Source organism: Crocuta crocuta, unplaced genomic scaffold (genome assembly GCF_008692635.1).
Source record: "Crocuta crocuta isolate KB4526 unplaced genomic scaffold, BGI_CrCroc_1.0 scaffold149, whole genome shotgun sequence".
Classification (NCBI taxonomy): Eukaryota; Metazoa; Chordata; class Mammalia; order Carnivora; family Hyaenidae; genus Crocuta; species Crocuta crocuta.
This window is the reverse complement of record NW_027551561.1, coordinates 802,327-820,179: the sequence shown is the minus strand read 5'-3', so window position 1 is coordinate 820,179 and position 17,853 is coordinate 802,327. Positions and strand designations below refer to the sequence as shown.

General features: G+C 54.0%; 1 protein-coding gene across 3 annotated transcripts in view; it reads left to right on the top strand.

Moving 5' to 3' along the window:
• RAP1GAP2 (RAP1 GTPase activating protein 2) overlaps window positions 1-17,398 on the top strand; it is a 186,492-nt gene extending 169,094 nt beyond the window's left edge. For 2 of the 3 annotated variants that reach the window (XM_077749668.1, XM_077749669.1), the window contains exons 18-25: window positions 5,769-5,906; window positions 7,733-7,854; window positions 10,165-10,278; window positions 10,514-10,631; window positions 11,118-11,244; window positions 15,687-15,763; window positions 16,142-16,180; window positions 17,118-17,398. In XM_077749668.1, coding sequence (XP_077605794.1) covers window positions 5,769-5,906; window positions 7,733-7,854; window positions 10,165-10,278; window positions 10,514-10,631; window positions 11,118-11,244; window positions 15,687-15,763; window positions 16,142-16,150 — 705 coding nt within the window. In that variant the 3' untranslated portion in view covers window positions 16,151-16,180; window positions 17,118-17,398. The remainder of the gene's footprint in view (window positions 1-5,768; window positions 5,907-7,732; window positions 7,855-10,164; window positions 10,279-10,513; window positions 10,632-11,117; window positions 11,245-15,686; window positions 15,764-16,141; window positions 16,181-17,117) is intronic. The other variant, XR_013331473.1, reaches the window with a different exon arrangement.
• Window positions 17,399-17,853: the final 455 nt, after the last annotated feature.

Genomic DNA, 17,853 nt, shown 5'->3' with positions numbered 1-17,853 from the left:
TTTTTAGCCCCCCCCCCCCCCATCATATCGAGCACATCACTGTGCTCCCACATTGTGGGGTAAACTGTAGTTTGTATATGGCTTAAGCTGCAGGTGGCTAGCTAACATAATGTGATAGTTTGTAGATTTTAATGAAGCGTGTTGTTTTGTAAGTTTCTTTCTGTGTTTTGAAGCTTATGGTCGTTTTTTTTTTCAATTTTCAACTGTTTTTATAACCTGGAAACACTTGTAGGCTGTGCACACTGCCCACGGTGCCCTTGGATAAAATGGCCCAGCAGCTACATGCAGGTTGTAGGTCTAAAGGAGGGTGGCCCCGGGCCATTTGCCCAGTCCCCCGCCTCTGGGGAGTAGCAGTTGATCTGTGTTCGACTCCAGTGGGTCTGAGTGAAGAGGTTTCCCACAGAGGAGAGGCTTCCAGATTTTAACATTTACTCATCTTTGATCCAGTAGTCCAGGATCTTTTTCTTTTCAACCCTTAATCCCTCCACCTGTGGGCTGAAGACATCTGCTGGTGCATTCTGTTTCCACGCATGCCCCGGGTAGCGCTTGTGGGGTACGGGAGGGGCGGTCACGATCGGTCACACGGAGCAAGGCTTCAGAGCTCTGGTCATTATGATGAGCATTTTTAAACCCCAGGCTGGGAACAGGAGCTCTTTTACCCTGTTTCCACCACCATTACCTGGTTATCTCCCAGGCTGTGGAGGCTGGAGCTGGGGGCTTGTCGGGAGCAGCGGCAGAGAGCCCAGCAGCCTGGGGGTTTCTGATGTCTGGGCTGTGCCTGTGGCCAGGCACACAGCCTGACCCAGCTCGGGAAACTACCTCTCATTGTTGTCATATTTCTTCATGCATTCCTGGGGCGGTGCTGTGGTGTCAGAATTAGTGGTATTCCTCATGCAGCTCCTCACCTGCACCTCTGGAAAGAAGTGGTGCACAAAGTGATTCCAGAAAGAAAAGTTGTGTGTTTTATCTCCTTCCGGTCAAAGGTCTCATCTCACGTGGAAACAGTTGAGAATTCTCAGGACTGAAAGCAATCCCAGCCGTCCATCCCTTTGCCTCTGGGGACCGTTCTCCCCTCCACCCCCCTACAGAGCAGTGGCCCTTTGTCCCTCTCCGGAGAAGCAGCCCCATCGCTGCCCTAGATCGTGCTGCCTGGCACCTCATGCCGCGTAGAATAGTTCTCACTTCTTACCTCAGTCCCACTGGCTGTAATTTAAGCTTTTCTTCCACGAGAAACAGAACAGTTGGTTTATGGATGTCGAGACCTGCTTCTGAAACTGAGTGCTTGGAGATAGTCTCAGGAATCTGCCAGTTCTACAAACACTTAAAAATTTTGCATTTTCACTTAGATGATAACCTAAAAATATACATATTTCCAATTATAGAGACTAAACTTATGCAGTGAAACTCACAATTAAAAGACATTTCTGTGGAAGAAGTAAATATATTGTAGGTGCAGTCCATGGGACCACTGCCGTGGTGGCCTGTGGATGTTTTCTTGGTCTTGCAAGAGTATTTTTCTTTATAAAAGAGCTGCGGGATGCCTGGGGGTAAGCGTCCAACTCTGGATTGTGGCTCAGGTCATGATCTCGTGGTTCATTAGATCAAGCCCCATGTTGGGCTCTGCACTGATGGTGCAGAGCCTGCTTAGGATTCTCTCTTTCCCTGTCTCTCTCTGTTCCTCCCCAGCTCAACTGTCTCTCTCTCTCTCTCTCTCTCTCTCAAAATAAATAAACTTAAAAAAATAAAAATAAAAGCTATACATTATTCACCTTCAAAAAATACTGATCTCTAGGCCATTGTTTTCAAATACCATTCTTGGCCACTGCTACTTGCTGCTGAAATTTTACTGGTCCACAATGAGATGAAAAGAAAAAGTAATGGTCCTCAGGGGTACCTGGGTGGCTCAGTCGGTTAAGCATCTGATTCGATTTTGGCCCGGATCATGGTGTTGCAGTTCATGAGATCGAGCTCCACCTGGGGTTGTGTGCTGACAGTCTGCTTTAGATTCTCTCTCTCTCTCTCTCTCTCTCTCTCTCTCTCTCTCTGCCCCGCCCCCCCAATAAATAAAACTTAAAAAAGAAAAAGTAACACTCCTTGATGTAGCTCCGTGATGTGTACACAAAGTACGTGTAAGCCACATTTTGAGAAACACTGAGCTGGCCCGGCCCTCCGTTACCTCATCGTGCCGAAGGGACAATGGAGAGAAGGCCCAGTGGCAGGATGGGGACCACAGCAAGCAGGGACAGCCGCTTTTTCCAGCCTTTGAGGGGTAGCGATAGTTAATGCACTGGTGTGATGTGACCCCTAGTGGCCGGTGAAGGGCACGAGGCTGCAATTCCCCGGGCAGGGTACCCGCAGGCAGCGGCAGCCTGGGTGCTCGTGGCTGGGAGCTCTGGTCTGTGGAGAGGCAGAGGGGTATCTCCTCCTGGAAGCCTGCATCCTTTATTTGCCCTGCTGGAGGGACAGGAGAGCCCATTCCAGGCCTCAGGGCACCTCCCGACGAGGAGCTGTCTCAGGAGGCGAGCAGTTGGCATCTTCCTGTCCGAGCACCCCTCCCTTTGTTGCTGGCCGTGTGCGGAGAGGCGCATCCCCCTCAGCGCTCACGTCTGCGCTTTGTGTCCCCTAAGTGTGTTGCATTGAAACAACTCGCAAAACCCGTGTGGCATCACGAGGAAGCACAGGCCCCCAAGGAGGCAAGGCTGTGGTTGGCCCAGAGGAGACCTGCTCCCTGTATAACACTAGCTGGTAGCTCAGACCCCTGCTGACACAAAGCGACAGAAGCAGATAGAAAGTGACACCACCTCCCCTCCCCCCATGAAAGGAGAGCTTGCTCAAAGGTGAGACATGAGGTAACCCATGAGGCGAGCTGAGGGCTGGAAAACCGTGAGCAGGGATGCCGGGGCGGCAGTGGTTAGCTGGGAGGAGAGCACTCTCTGAGGACACTTGTTAAGGGACAGTGTGTGAAATATGGAACAGACTGGTCTAAGAGTGAAGAACTGGCAAGATAGCAGCTTGGTGCACAGAAGGCCATTGCAGGGGTCGGGCCGTCCGCCGCCGGGGCAGGCCGTGTTGAAAGCCTGTCCCTGAGAGGATGCAGGCAGAGGGGAGACTGGCCTTCCCTGGCTCTCCCGCCCGGCTTGAGAAGGCTAGTGCCTCCAGCTCCACAGCAGATCCAATGTAAAAGACTTTAGACCACGTCACTGGATGATTTTGTCCAGACGCAGCTTTGTTTTAAGGTTTTAAGGTGCAATCGTCATGTCCCTCGCCCTCCATCCCCGAGAGCAGGGAAGGAGAGCCGGGCCTGAGTGAGTGGGTTTCACACACGGTCTCACGCCCTCCTCACGCGGGACTGTCACCACGTTGTGCAGACGAGGCGGCCATGTGTCAGAGAGGTTCATACACTGTGCCGGGAGGACCAGGACTCAAACCTCTTTCTGTTAGCGTCCAGCAGCGACGGCCACCCTGCACGTCCCTGTCAGCCATCGTCTCCTCGGATGTATCTTGCTGGCTCACACAGCGGCACCAGGGGCACTGAGGAGAAAACGTCCTTCCTGACATCGGCCGTGGAGACTTCTTTTGAGGAGAGTTGAAAGCCCTTGGTTTCTGATCACCCTTAGTCCATCAGCCCGTTCAATTGTACGTTCAATCTGGACCATCTCAGGGATACTGGGGCCTTTCATCTGGAGCCCAGGGTCCCAGGTTTGGGTCCTCACTCCGTCTCCCACCTGCAGTGGCCTTGGGTGATTGTTTGTCTTTTGGGACCTTTTCTATCGGTGCCTGTCCTGTCTGCATCTCAGAGTTGCAGGGATTCAGGGAGTTCATGTGTATGAAACCCAGTAGACCAGGTCCCATCAAACCACATCACATCTTTCTTGGAAAGAGACCGTGGGGAGAGCATCAGAACATACACGATTAACTGACAAGTCATTGTTGATGACAGTGGTGGTGGCGGCGGCATCATGTCACGACGCTGAGATTTATGGAGCACTTGACTCGCTCAGGGAGGCTTGCTGTTTATCTAGGGACACCTCGGTGTGGCGCCACACCATTCCTGCGCTCAGTTTTCCAGAGGGTGTATGACTTAATGTTGTCTTTGGGAGATGGAATGAATAGAATGTACTGGCTGGAAACTGTTGCTAGGCGATTCTGTTCTGTGGTCTAAAAAGGTGGGTGCGAGATGACGTCCCTCAGGCAGTGTATTTGACTCACACGGGAGAGGCTAGACAACATCAGGGCTAAGAGTCTGGTGGCTCCGTGCCTCATTTGCAGAAGTGGTTTGTCTCCAGAGCATTCGTGTTTGCCAGTGGCCCTCTGTCCTGAATCAGCTTCTTGCATCCATGCCTTTGTCCTTCTGAGTCAGTTTTCTGAAGCTCAGTGTCTGAGAACCTCGGCCGGCTTCCACAGCAAGGAAAACCCACGAGCCCACTTAACAAGGACGCTTGGGGGGCTCATGGCCCAGTGTGGCCCTTGGCATCTGCCATCCCAGCCTGTCGGCTTTGTCCCGCAGGCTTGGTCCCTCATGGCCCCAGGGTGGCCACGCAGTTTCAGGTGCAGCATGTCACATCTCTTTTGGGAGTCCTTAAAACCATTTTTTTTCAATGTTTACTTATTTTTGATGGAGAGGGACAGAGCACGAGCAGGGGACGGACTGGAAAAGAGGGAGACACAGGATCCGAAGCAGGCTCCAGGCTCTGAGCTGTCGGCACAGAGCCTGACGCGGGGCTCAAAACCACCAACCACAAGATCATGACCCAGCTGAAGACAGATGCTTAACTGACTGAGCCACCCAGTGCCCCTGGGAATCCTTGAGGAACTCCTTCCCCACAGCTCCCATCAGACACCCCCTCATGCCCCACTGGCAAGGGGATAGGTTACATGACCACCTTAGACTGATCACGATACTCCCTTGTCCTGTGGAGGAAGAGGGAAAATTGGGCCAGTGGCTTTGCACTGGGGAATATGCTTGGTTTGGCACTCTTATGTGTGCAACTCATATAATATCTCCATCTCTGTATCTTGGCATATGTCGGGGTTTACCTCTGGGCCCTCTGTTCTACTGCCTCTTAGCTGGGTGCTCCCGATCAGGTCTCTTGGCTTCTCTGAGCCTCACTTGTGAAGTAGGGTGGAGGATACCCACACGACGGGCTTGTTGGGAGAATACAGCTGAAGCTCTTAGAGGGCCTGGAGCATCGTAAGTCCCCAGTAAATGTGGCTACTCTTCTGTTTGTGTGCTTCCCGTGCGCCATCCCTGTGCTGGAGCTGGGAGAATTACAGAAGAGGAGTCAGAGAAATGTCAGACCTGACGTCTGCCTCCAAGAAGTGTCCTCTACGAAGTCATCTAGGGAAGCAAGACATGTTTCTAAAATTAGGGCGACACGAAAAGACCCAGGGCCTGCGGGAGTGCTCCCTCTGTGTTAACTAGCTGTCCTCACTATGGCCGCTTCTCTAGGTCCTGGTTCCAGAGCAGCACACACCTGCTGAGTGGTCTGCAGGAGCGTTGCCACTTCCCAGGCCTGTCCCCGTCATAGGCTTAGCAGCCTTGATTTTCTCTGTTCCTGTCTGTGCCCACGCTCTGACAAGCCCCTGATCATCCTGGGTGTCCCCTCCTGGACACTTGGCTGTTTGCTGATGTGCCCTTTGCTCCTTGGTGGCCCTGAGTGGCCCAAGTGTGCATGATCTGAGGGCTCTGATCACAGACCCCACCAGGAGGGCAGGGGCGTCCGGTGGGCTGGGCTGCAGCTATCAGGGCGCCGTGTCTTCTCCCCCAGAGAGCCATCCGTGTGCGCAGCCACTCCATGGAGACCATGGTGAGCAGCCAGAAGAAGCAGCACAGCGCGGGCATCCCCGGCAGCCTCAGTGGGGGCATCTCCCACAACAGCATGGACGTCACCAAGACCACCTTCTCGGTGAGCGCCCCAGCCCCTGGGCAGCGCACGGTTCCTGGGCAGGGCCCCCCACCCCCACCAGGCCCGTGAAGGCTGGTGCATCCGCCCAGGCTTGGGCCAGGTGATCTGAGCAGGGACGGGGGACATTGAGGCTGTTTGGGGGTGACCCCGGGCCCTGCCTGTGAAACGGAGCCTCCGTCCCAGGTACAGCTAGGGCTGACCCGGACCGCAAGCCTTCCCGTTACCCTGTTCTCCAGAAGGCGGCTCTGCTCTCACTGTACCACCAGCTCTCCATCATCCTGTTCTCCTCGTTCCCTCGGCGACTGGGCCTCTTCCTCAGGGCCCACCCTGCAGAATCATTTTGGGGCACTTTTCTCTGGCCAGGGGCTGGGGACGCAGGAGGGGTGTCCTTGCTTTGTTATTAATGATGACAGTAGACTCCCTTGGCTTGCTGTGCCCTGGGGACTGAACTAAGTGATTCTTGGGCCTTGCCTCATCCGATCCCTGTAACAACTATTCGAGGCAGGAATTGATGTGTTCTGCATTTCAAACTTGAGGAAGGGAGGCCTAGAGGGGTTTAGTAACCTGCCACAGGTCACCGAGCTAAGCCGAAAAGCTGGGGTTTGAGTGCATGTCTCCCTGATCCAAAGTCTTTGCTGTTAATCACTGTGTACGCAGTTCCCAGGGGAAGAGCCTGGTGTGTCTGTGGGCTTGGGTCTGGTCTGTTTGCACCAGGGACTGGCCAGGTGAAAGAACTACGTAATTGGTCCTTTTAAAAAGCAAAGTGACTTTGGATTCGGATAGAGTAGGGCTTTCTCTTCTCTTCTCTTCTCTTCTCTTCTNTTCCCTTCTTCCCCTCCCCTTCCCCTCGTCTCCTCTCCTCTCCCCTCCCCCTCCTCCTGCCCCTCCCCCTTCTTTCCAGATAGATACCCACTATGATACTAAGGATTGGCACTATAAGTGGTCTTACATAATTCATTTAACTTACCAAATATTTCATACTGTTGTCTGTTCCACCCAGAAGGTCTGTGAAGTGGGCAGGGCAGGACAAGCACCCCCATTATGTGGGAGAGGAGACTGGGGCCCAGAGAGCTTGGCCACTCACCCAAGGTTGCACAGCACACAAGTGGCAGAAGTTGGGGCCTGGGTTGGAGGTCTAAGGGCTCTCAAGGATGTCTGCAGTCCCCCCTCCTCAATCTCCCACCCCTTGCTCCTGCCCCCTGCACGTGGCTGAAGCAGAGCCATGTTCTGGGTGGGTTCCCCGCCTGCGGGTGCATGTGGACCCGACTCTGCCGCTCTCATTCTGTCTTGTTGCCGAGATGCCCAGCTTGGCCCGGTTATTGTGAGGAGCGGATGGAGAATCAGAGCCTGGGCTCTTGTCCTTGTCCTGACATGATTTGCTGTGTGACCTTAGCACAGTCCCCTCGCCCCTACTCCTCAGCTTCCTCACCAGTAAAGCTGGCAGTTGGACCAGGTCACCCCCAGGCTCTCTCAGCTTTCTGGTTCTCAGTGTGTGACCCCGTGAATCATCCTGACCTTCTCAATATGCTGGGCTCTCCTTACCGTGGCTCTGATCCCTGGTTCCTCCAGGAATCTGGTCTTTGGTGATTCTTACCTGGGGCCACAAGGTTTGGCTTAAGAACACAGGACAATGGGCTGCAAATGGCTTGAGTTGTGGGGTCTCAGCTCCTGCTATGGCGGCCTCGCCTTCCCAGCAGTCTCACTGTTTGTGGGATCCAGGCTGGTTGGGGGCACAGGCTATTTGTAGACCAGAAATGGGTGGTGAAGGGAAGGAGACCGGGGTCGGGGCGGGCCACAAACACTCATTTTGGTGGTTTCATCGGCAGCCTCCAGTGGCGACGGCGGCAGCAGCGAAGAACCAGTCGCGGAGCCCCATCAAGCGGCGCTCGGGGCTCTTCCCCCGTCTGCACACAGGCTCTGAAGGCCAAGGCGACGGCCGGACACGATGGTAACTGTCCAGTGCGGGTTTGAGGGTCCTTCCAGCATGGCAGCTGCCAGATGCCCAGCCTCGGGGCGGTGGGGGGGGAGGCTCTGTGCTGCTTTGGGAGACGATGTCCTTCTAACCTTGGTCCCTACTTCAGGCACCTGTCTCACTCCACTCTGTCCACCAAGGCAGATTTGGCCAGTCTCTGTGTGGGACTTTCCAGAATTGTCCGTGTCATATTTGGACCCAAACTAGAAACGTTGCTTGGATTCTTTTCTTTCTTTGCCTCCTTTTCCAAAGCTCACTCAAATGTTCCCTCTTACAGAAGGCTTCCCTGATTCTGCCAAGACAGTGAATTAACTTTCCTTAGGCTTCTAGAATGTTTTCTCTCTTTTTGAAAGCAGCTTTCTTACTGCATTGTATTAACCTGTTCTTGCTCATTGTCTTTCTGATCCTTTAACGGTGAACCATTTGCCCTTTAATTCAGCAAGCACACGTCTTGCTACGTGCTGGGGTGAGTGCTCGGGCAAGAGCGATGGGAGGCACAAACCTGCCTTCCAGAAGCTTACAGTCTTGCGAGGGAGAGGGAGGCATTTAGGTTGACTTCCAGGTTTCCAGGTTGTCTGCCTGCCGCCCCGGATGGGCGCGCCAGGCCCTGAGCTGGGGCGTGCAGGGTGAGGGGTGGGTTTACGGAGAGGGATGAAAACCTCTGGAACCAGTACATGTGAGAGTCCTTGCGGCCCCAGCAGAGACGTGCAGAATTGTGAGTGGCCAGAATGCAGGTCTTGAGTTTAGGAGAGAGGCCTTGACCGCAGCAGGGAGTCAAAGACAGATCAGTGAATACGACCACTCAAGGGGGTGTGTAGAATGCCTGGGAGACACCAGCACTGAGGGGCAAGGGAAGAAAGGGAGGGAAGATGAGGGAGGGAAAGCTCGAGGAGGAGGAATTCCAGGATGGAGAGTCCGCAGTGTCAACGTGCAGAGAAGCCCTGCACCGTGACCCAAACCTCTGCTTGGGTGGACAATGAGGAGGTCATTAGCACCCTCATTAACAGTGCATTGAGGCATTCGTGCTTCTCGGTGGCTATAATCAAAGAGACATAATAAGCAGTGTTGGAAGGACGTGGAGAAATTAGAATCCCCAGGCACTGCTGGTAGGACCGCAAACTAATGCACCTGCTTTGCAAAGCAGCTTGGCAGCTTTTCAGAGAGTTAAACATGGAGTTACCGTATGACCCGGCAGTTCCAGATGTTCCTGGCAGCATTATTCGTAATAGCCCAAGGTGGATAATTAAAATGTGGTGTAGCCATCAAATGNNNAAAGGAGTCATTCACTGATAGATGCTGCAACTTAGTTGAACCTTGAAAAGACTATGCTAAGGGAAAGAAGCCAGTCACCAAACACCACAACACATTGTGTGATTCCGACTAAGTGACATGTCCGGGAGAAGCAAATCCATAGAAACAGAAAGTAGATTAGTTGGTCGCCAGAGGCTGGGGAGGGAGAGACAGGGAGTTATTAGGAATGGGATTGGAGTTTCTTTATAGGGGTCTAAAATGTTCTAAAATTAGATCATGGTGATGGCTGTACAAGTGTGAATATGCTAAAAACCACTGAATTACATACTTTACATGGGTCAATTGTATGTGGATTGTATCTCAGTAAAGTTGCTATAAAAATAGAAGTGCCCCGAGGACAAGGCCGGCTTGTCTCCATTAGGGGGCACAGGACAAATTGTGTATGTCAGTACGTGGTCTTTGTTAAACTACAGAAGAAGAAAGCCCTTGGTCCCTTGGCCGAGAGTAGCCTGTTTACCAAGATGCCCTTTCCCAGCATAAAAGGTGGCCTTTCACACGGATCCAGGGAGCTCATATTGTGGTCTGTGTAGAGAGTGGCCCCTGGACTTAGGCACAGTCCCCTGCCTGCACCGCCAAGGAGTCCAAGTGCGCTGGGTTGTGTCCTTGCTGTGGGAGTGGATGTCATAGGCCTCACGCCATCCCCACTGTGGCCTGCTCTTGACTTAGAGCTCTGCCGGGGGGATGGTCAGCGTAGGTGGAGAGTGGACTTGGGCTCAGGAGCATCCAGCGAGGACTCTTGCTTGATAGGTCTTGGCTCATGCAGGAGCCTAGAACAGTGCCTGATGCAGCCAAAAACCCCATTGTCCACTGCTGAGTGGGGCTCAGGGAGGCGGTGGCCATGCGCTGGTAGGCGTGCTGTGACCCCACAGGCCCGGTGGCGCTGAGAGCCTGCTGGGGCTCTCTCAGCCTGGGGGTGGGACGGAGGCTTAGGGGCCGGCCCCGTGGCTTCACACCTTCTTGTTCCTGTTTCCTTAGTGACAGTGCATCCAGCAACCCCAAGACCCCGGATGGTGCACACTCGTCTCAAGAGATAAAGTCTGAGGCCTCATCCAATCCCAGCTCTCCGGAAATCTGCCCCAACAAGGAGAAGTAAGAGAGTGAGGGTGGGAGGAGGGCTGGCGTTAGCCACTCGGACGGAGCCCTGGAATATGCCATCTGTGGAGAGCCAGCATTTTTGCCTTGAGGACTCTCTGGAAACATGAAAGGCAACAGGCAGGGGCATGGGGAGCCCCTGGTGGGCCAGCTCAGTCTCTGCTAGGTCTGCCCTGCCTGTGAAGGGGGTCTCGGTGAGTGACCGGGGCCCGCCCTACTGCTGTTCCCACAGGCCCTTCATAAAGTTGAAAGAGAATGGCCGAGCCAACATCTCCCGCTCCTCCTCCAGCACCAGCAGCTTCAGCAGCACAGCGGGGGAGGGAGAGGCCATGGAGGAATGTGACAGCGGGGTAGGTGTGGCTCCGTCCGACCCTGGGGAGCAGGGAGGGGTGCCCTGGGCCCAGCCAGACACCTGCAATATGCATTAAACTAGCTGCTGTGGCAAGAGCCCCAGCCAGGCTCTGCGGGTGAAAGGGGAGGTAGGGAAGTGAGGGGTGGGCCAGGCAGCCGTCTCTGCTCTCCGGGAGCAGTGGCTCAGGGGGTCTCCCTCAGAGTGACACAAGGCCAGCAGTAGAGGGCCGGAGGCCACATGGAACTGTGTCCCTGCCGTGGGGTTCCCGGCTGGAGAGGAGAGGGCCAGTGCTCCCTGTGGCTGGGTCACAGGCACTTTTTGGGGCAGGGTCAGAAGCGGCAGAAAGAGCAGGTCCAAGTATACAGTGGGAGGCAGGGACTGCACTGAGCTTGCTGGGACCTGTGTCAGGCCTGCCACGGCACGGGCCACCCTGTGGGGCGGCCAGGGGTGGAGCAGGCCCTGCTCACCCAGCCTCTCTCCCCAGAGCAGCCAGCCGTCCACAACCTCACCCTTCAAGCAGGAGGTGTTTGTCTACAGCCCGACCCCGAGCAGCGAAAGCCCCAGCCTGGGGGCGGCTGCCACCCCCATCATCATGAGCCGGAGTCCTACAGGTCAGTGACGTCTGGGCGTGTGCACCCTAGGGCCGACGGGAGGGGGCAGGGTTGTGCCCTGACCACTGTTCGTGGGCGTGAGCCTCAGTCACGCTGAATCAGGCAGTTTCTGCTCTGGCCCCAAAGGGTCAGCCCTTGAGCTCTGCTAGCCTGCTTCATCAGCCTTAAGACTCCTGTGTTCCTATCGTCACCTTACTTGTGGGGAAACTGAGGCTCCGAAAGTGCAATGATTTGGTGCAGAAGTTGGGATTTGAAAGCCGAGGCTCTTCTGCCCCACCCGTCACTGATGCCGGGTGCCTGTGCCACGCCGGTGACCTTGGCAACGCAAGGGTACAAAGCGGGATGAGTGTGGCGGGTGGAGGGGACCGCATGCAGTTCCTTGGGCTGCAGTCCATCTCAAGGACAGATGTGAGAGGAGACGGCACGTGGGGTGCCAGGCTGGGCTGCCGTGCAGACCCTGGCCAGGAGCTGGCTGTCCTGCTGGCGAGGGGAGCCTTGGACGGTCTTAGGTAGAGCAGTGCTTCTGGACTAGGGAAGGACTCTTCCGGTGGCCGCAGCTGGCTGAGGAGACGGGATCAATGGGGAAGGGTGCAGGGAGGGAGATCAGCAAGGGGCCGTGGTGGGCAGTGCGGGGTGGCTGGGCTGTGGATCAGGGGGTGCCTGGAGCAATGGGAGAAGGATGTGGATCCAGGAGATGTCAGGGAGGCTCAGTAGCAGGGGTTCAGGGAGAGCAAAGAGCCTGGGCCTTTGGGGGTCTGTGATCCCTGCAATCAGGCAGAGCAGGAGGTGGCCCCTCTGGGGAGGGGTGAAGGGTTGGAGCCCGAGGGGACGGTCATCCGAGGGGACGTGCATGGTAGGCACTGCAGGGCACTGCCGGTGCCAGAAATCTGCTGCTGGTGTCCAGCCCTCGAGGAGGGCAGCGTGGTGTGGGGACAAGTGCAGGACTGTGGAGCTTGGCTCCAGATCCTTGCTCTACCAGTTACTAGTGATGTGACATCGGGCAGGTTAGTGAGCCTTTCTGTGCCTCAGTTTCCCCAAGCAAAGAATGGAGGGAGCAAGTAGTTCCTGCTTCCTCTGGCTGGTTGTGTGAACATTAGATGAGCCTAGAGAGTCAGAACTTAGACCCATTGGGCACCTGGGTGGCTCAGTTGGTTGGTCTGACTCCTGAATTTGACCCACGTCACGATCTCATGATTCAGAAGTTCAGCCCCATGTCGGGCTCCACGCTGATGGCACGGAGCCTGCTTGGGATTCTGTTTCTCCCTCTCTTCCCCTTCCCGACCCGTGCTTGCTCTTGCTCTCTCTCTCAAAATAAACTAATAAACCTAATAAACAAAAAACAATTAAAAAGAAAAGAACTGTTAACCTAAATGTTTGTTAAATAACAGGAATAAACAATAGTAAGCGGTGCTCTACAGGGGGCACCCTTGCTTCCCACGGCATATTTGACAATATTGAGACATTTCTGATTTTCAGGATTGTGGGAGGAGAGTGTGCTGCTAGTGAGTAGAGGTCAGGGATGCTGCAGGGCAGCTCCCGCCCTCCCCAACAGAGAATTATCTGGCCCCAAATGTCAATGAGCTGAGGCTGAGAAACTCTAGTCAAACGATAGAAACACGGAAAGAGCTGGTTCATGCGCCTCCTCTCGTTCAGCCCCCTGTGCTGGGCCACTGCAGAGCCGGGTTCTAATCCTGGTTGTGGCCTCAGGTCCACCTCTCTGAGCCTCAGTTTCCTCATCTGTAAAGTGGATAGTAATACAGATTCCCTGCTTTTTAAAAAATAAGGCTTAATGAAATATTGAAGGAATGAATGAAAGAATCTATAAACAAGCCTGGCTCCTACCTGGTATTAAATAAATATCTAAATAAAGTTTTGAGTAACGAGAGGCTTAGAGAGTGTCTGCCACTTGCTGAAGGTCACCCAGGGCAGAAGGGGACCTCAAGTGGGCCTGGTAACTCTATCCCATCTTATTGCACCTCACCACATGCTTCCCTCAACCCCCTTTCCCTGCGCGTTATTTAACCCCAGGGCCACTTCCTACTCCCAGCCTTGCAGAAGTTGAGCTGGGTGCCTCTAGGACCAGCGTCAGTTTGCAGAGATCTGGAAACCTGTTTTAAGCTGTTTGGCTGCGCTTGGGGAGAGACGGGGCCAAGTGGAGGGAGGTGTCTTGGAGGGCCAGACTTCAGGCTTCCGTAGTCTCTGATGCCCCGACCATTCAGGTCACACCTGGGCTCCCTGGGACCTGAGAGGGGATTGGCAGGTCATACTGGGAGACTCACAGTGCTGGGTGGGACCCCTTGATTCGAAGCACCAGAAATAAGTCAGCAGCCTCTGAGTGGAGAGTACTGACGTCAGAGTCCTTGGGCCAGAGGAAAACCCGAAAGCCAGTGGCCCCCCCTGCTGGTGGTGTGCTGGGAAATGTTCAACAACTGGCTCTCCTGCTGTACACACACACACACACACACACACACACACACACACACTCACATTTACTATAAATTTTACTGATACAGAGGGTCTGAAGCACACAATTTATAAAAAGTAATCTTTGTTATAAATCCCATATTCTTATTGATATTTGTCTGACCTTGTTATTTGTAGGCAACTGAAAGTTGCCGATGAACAACAAGTATAACTCTGACATGAATGATGATTGATATTTTGTCAGTGACACAAGCAACCTCTTTGCTGAATCAGACACCAGCTTTCAAATACTCATTTTTTGGTGCTGGTCATAATGTGATGGCTACAGACACAGTGCATTTTCAAATTTTCTTGATGTTTTTAACATCTTCGCAGTTTAAGCCCAGATAACAAAACAATAAGTCAAGCCCTGGGTTTGTGGCGTTGCTGATTTCCATGTGTAAATGCCCCTGCCGTGGCTAATCTCAGGCTCAAAGGCAAGGGAATCAAGAGCAAAAATGAACTACTGGGACCTCATCAAGATAAAAAGCTTCTGCACGGCAAAGGGAACAATCCATAAAACTAATAGACAGTTGACGGAATGAGAAAACATAGTTACAAATGACATATCAGATAAAGGGCTAGTATCCAAAATCTATAAGGAACTCACCAAACTCCACACCCAAAAAATAAATAATCCAGTGAAGAAATGGGCAGAAGACATGAACAGACACTTCTCCAAAGAGGACATCCAAATGGCCAACAGACACATGAAACGATGCTCAGTGTCCCTCCTCATCAGGGAAATACAAATCAAAACCACACTTGAGATACCACCTCACACTGGTCGGAGTGGCTAAAATGAACAAATCAGGAGACTATAGATCCTGGCGAGAATGTGGAGAAACGGGCACCCTCCTACACTGTTGGTGGGAATGTAAACTGGTGCAGCCCCTCTGGAAAACAGTGTGGAGATTCCTCAAAAAATTAACACTAGAACTCCCCTATGACCCAGCAATAGCACTGCTAGGAATTTACCCAAGGGATACAGGAGTGCTGATGCATAGGAGCACATGTACCCCAATGTTCATAGCAGCACTGTCAACAATAGCCAAAACATGGAAAGAGCCTAAGTGTCCATCAACTGATGAATAGATCAAGAAGATGCGGTATATTTATACAGTGGAATATACATGGCAATGAGCAAGAATGAAATCTGGCCATGTGTAGCAACATGGATGGAACTTGAGGATGTCATGCTGAGCGAGATAAGTCAGGCAGAGAAGGACAGATACCATATGTTTGCACATACAGGTGGATTAGGAGGACGTTAATGGAGGACCATGCATGAGAAGAAGGGGAAAAATAGTTGGCGAGAGGGAGGGAGGCAAACCATGAGAGACTCTTGAATGCTGAGAACAAACTGAGGGCAGATGGGGGGGGAGGGAGGGGAAAGGGGGGTGATGGGCCTGGGAGAGGGCACGTGTTGGGATGAGCCCTGGGTGTTATATGTAAACCAACTTGACAATAAACTATTTAAGGGAAAAAAAACCTCCCCAAAAACAAAGTGATAATCATGAACAGAAAAAAAAGTGTTTGTTACTTTTTGAGAGGGGGAGGGGCAGAGAGAGAGGGAGACAGAATCCCAAGCAGGCCTCGTGTGCTCAGTGCAGCGCCCCGTGTGAAGCTCGAGCTCACGAACAGGGCGATTTTGACCTGAGTCAAAACCAAGAGTCTGGTTCTTAACCGACTGAGTCACCAGGTGCCCCTATTTATTACCTTTGTTGAATATAATTTATGGACTTGGAAGCTTATGTAATTTGTTTTTTTTTTTAAATGACCGGGTTTACCAACCAGCTCCCATTTCGGAAAATGTAAGAGTTGGCTTTGGCAAACTGCTGCAAGTCAGCTGGAGTGCTTAGGGGAGGGAGGAGGCCCCGCTCCTGCCCTCCCTTGTACGGCACCCCTGCCCCAAACACACAGCCCTAATGACCACTACAGCCTCACTCTCTTTTCACGGGCACTTCTGTTTCTCCTAGATACCAAAAGCAGAAACTCCCCGAGGTCAAACCTGAAATTCCGCTTTGATAAGCTCAGCCATGCCAGCTCTAGTGCGGTAAGAATCTAGGGGGGTGAGAATCTAGGGGAGTAAGGGTAGTGGGCAGAGCCTCCCACTTCCCACGTTTCAGCCTCCTCCAAAACTCAGCTGTCCTTCCTGGGGCCCGAGGAAGGGGGTGCCTCACCCATCACACTGCGGGAGGAAAACTCTGATCTGATCTGGGGGTGACGCTGACGTCCCTGCATCAGCCTAAGGGGTGCCAGCCACCTCTGCCACACCTCCTGTGTTAAAGTCACACCCTTGGACACACAGGTGTGAGCCGGAAACACACGTCCCTTCCTGAGCTCACCAGGGAGTTGAGGGCTGACTGCACAGAAGCTGCAGATTACGTTGTCTCGGTACTTACAAGTCTTGTGTGGGTTTTTCTTGAAACAGGGTCACTAATGGGAAAGAGGATTCCTTCGCTTGTCAAAGGTGGGTTGAGTGTTTGTCCTGCGTTGGCCATGAGGCAAAGTGTGTTTGCTTTAAGGCCAGGGAACTAGTGGCCTAGTAACCTGTGAATGGCCAGAGACATCCTGACAGCTGGGGAGGGCTGGTCGCCTCTTCCCCGAAGCCTCTGTGGTGGCGCTCAGGTCCGGATGGCGAGGACTGCAGGTGGCCTCGGTGTGGCTGGGGAGGGTGTCCTGGTAGGAGTGGGCCAGGCTCCCTGAGTTGGTCTCCGTGCCCTGGGAGGTGCCTGGTTCCAGCAGGCAGAAGACATGCAGCCCAGAGCGGGTCCCCTCCCCTGGAGGGGGAGTCCGCAATTTGCCCCCCTTGCCTCCCTGTTCTTGGCAGTCTTTCCCTCCTTGTGTCTTTGGACAGGGCTCTGGGCTGAAATGTGTCCCCCCCAGTCATGTTTAGAGGTGCCCCAGGCCCCTAAACACTGTGCTGGAGACCTCAGGGAGGACTTCCGTTCCCAGCCTCAGCTGAGGGAGTGTGTGGTTTTCAGCAGAGCAGGGCATGGGTCCAGCTTGACACCGCTGAGGCCCGACCTCCTGCTGGGAAAGTTACTGGAGACCCATTTGAGTTCCCAACCCTCCCCCTGCCATGGGACTCTGGGGGTGTGAGTCACAGATGGAACCAAGGTGGGGAGGGGGGGCACAGCTCCGCCCACTTTATATAAGCCTGATCTATGAAAAGGCAGAAGAGACCGTGGGAATTCCGACGCTCGTCTCCACCCCCCGTTGTGTACGTCGGAGGTGTCTCCTCACCAAGTCCGTGATTGTGCCCAACTTCTCCGGCTGCATAACGTCCGGCACCCTTGCGTTTGGCCGCTCTGTCAGGCTCGTTCAGTAGGCTGTTGCCTCAGGGCACGTGCTCTCCTCTTCCTTACCCACCGTTTGGTCATCATCTCCCTCCTTGTCTCCTCCAGGGAAGCCCTGATTCAGTCTTGGAGAAGGCTCCTGTTCCAGCACTTTGGGGGTGCCATCCACTACTCACAGGCCTGCTGCCACGCCGGCCACCTGCCCACCAGACCAGTTATCTGTCCCAGTGTCCTGATCCGGCCACGGTCCTGCCTGTCCCCCTTGCCAAGGCACCCTGGAAGCACTTCTCCTTCTCTGGACAAGGCCTCGTTCCTCCAGGGCGCCCCTGCGCCTGACCGTCCCGTGTGATGTGTGTCTGGGTCCTTTGTCATCTTGTTTTGTCCATAGAGGAAACAGTTGGGCGGGGGGTGGGGGGGGCGTGGGTCCTAGAGACTCAGTCAGAGACAGGAGAGGCAGAGAGAGTGGTGAGGCGGGGGGCGGAGGCCTCCAGTGGGACGCGGCACCCGGGGTGGGGTGGCACGGTGTCCTGGATGTGGCAGGCACAGGGAATACATGTAGTGCTGGCGGAGGGACCACTTTCCCAGGGACAGAGATTTGTAGGCACCCTCCAAGATGTCCTGATAGAAACCGGCTGTGTTGCCCCCACGGCCGTGTGCTTCTGTGCTAGGAATGTCTTCCTTGCCCACCTGCTGACACAGGCCCAGTGCCACCTCTGTCCCTTGTGCCGGCACTGAGCCGGGACCCAGCCGAGTGCGTGTGAGGTGCTCTTCGTCAGCACACCTGGTGGTCGTTGCTGTGGGAGAAGCAAGCCTGCTGATCTCTCAGCTCCAAGCAGCTGTTTTC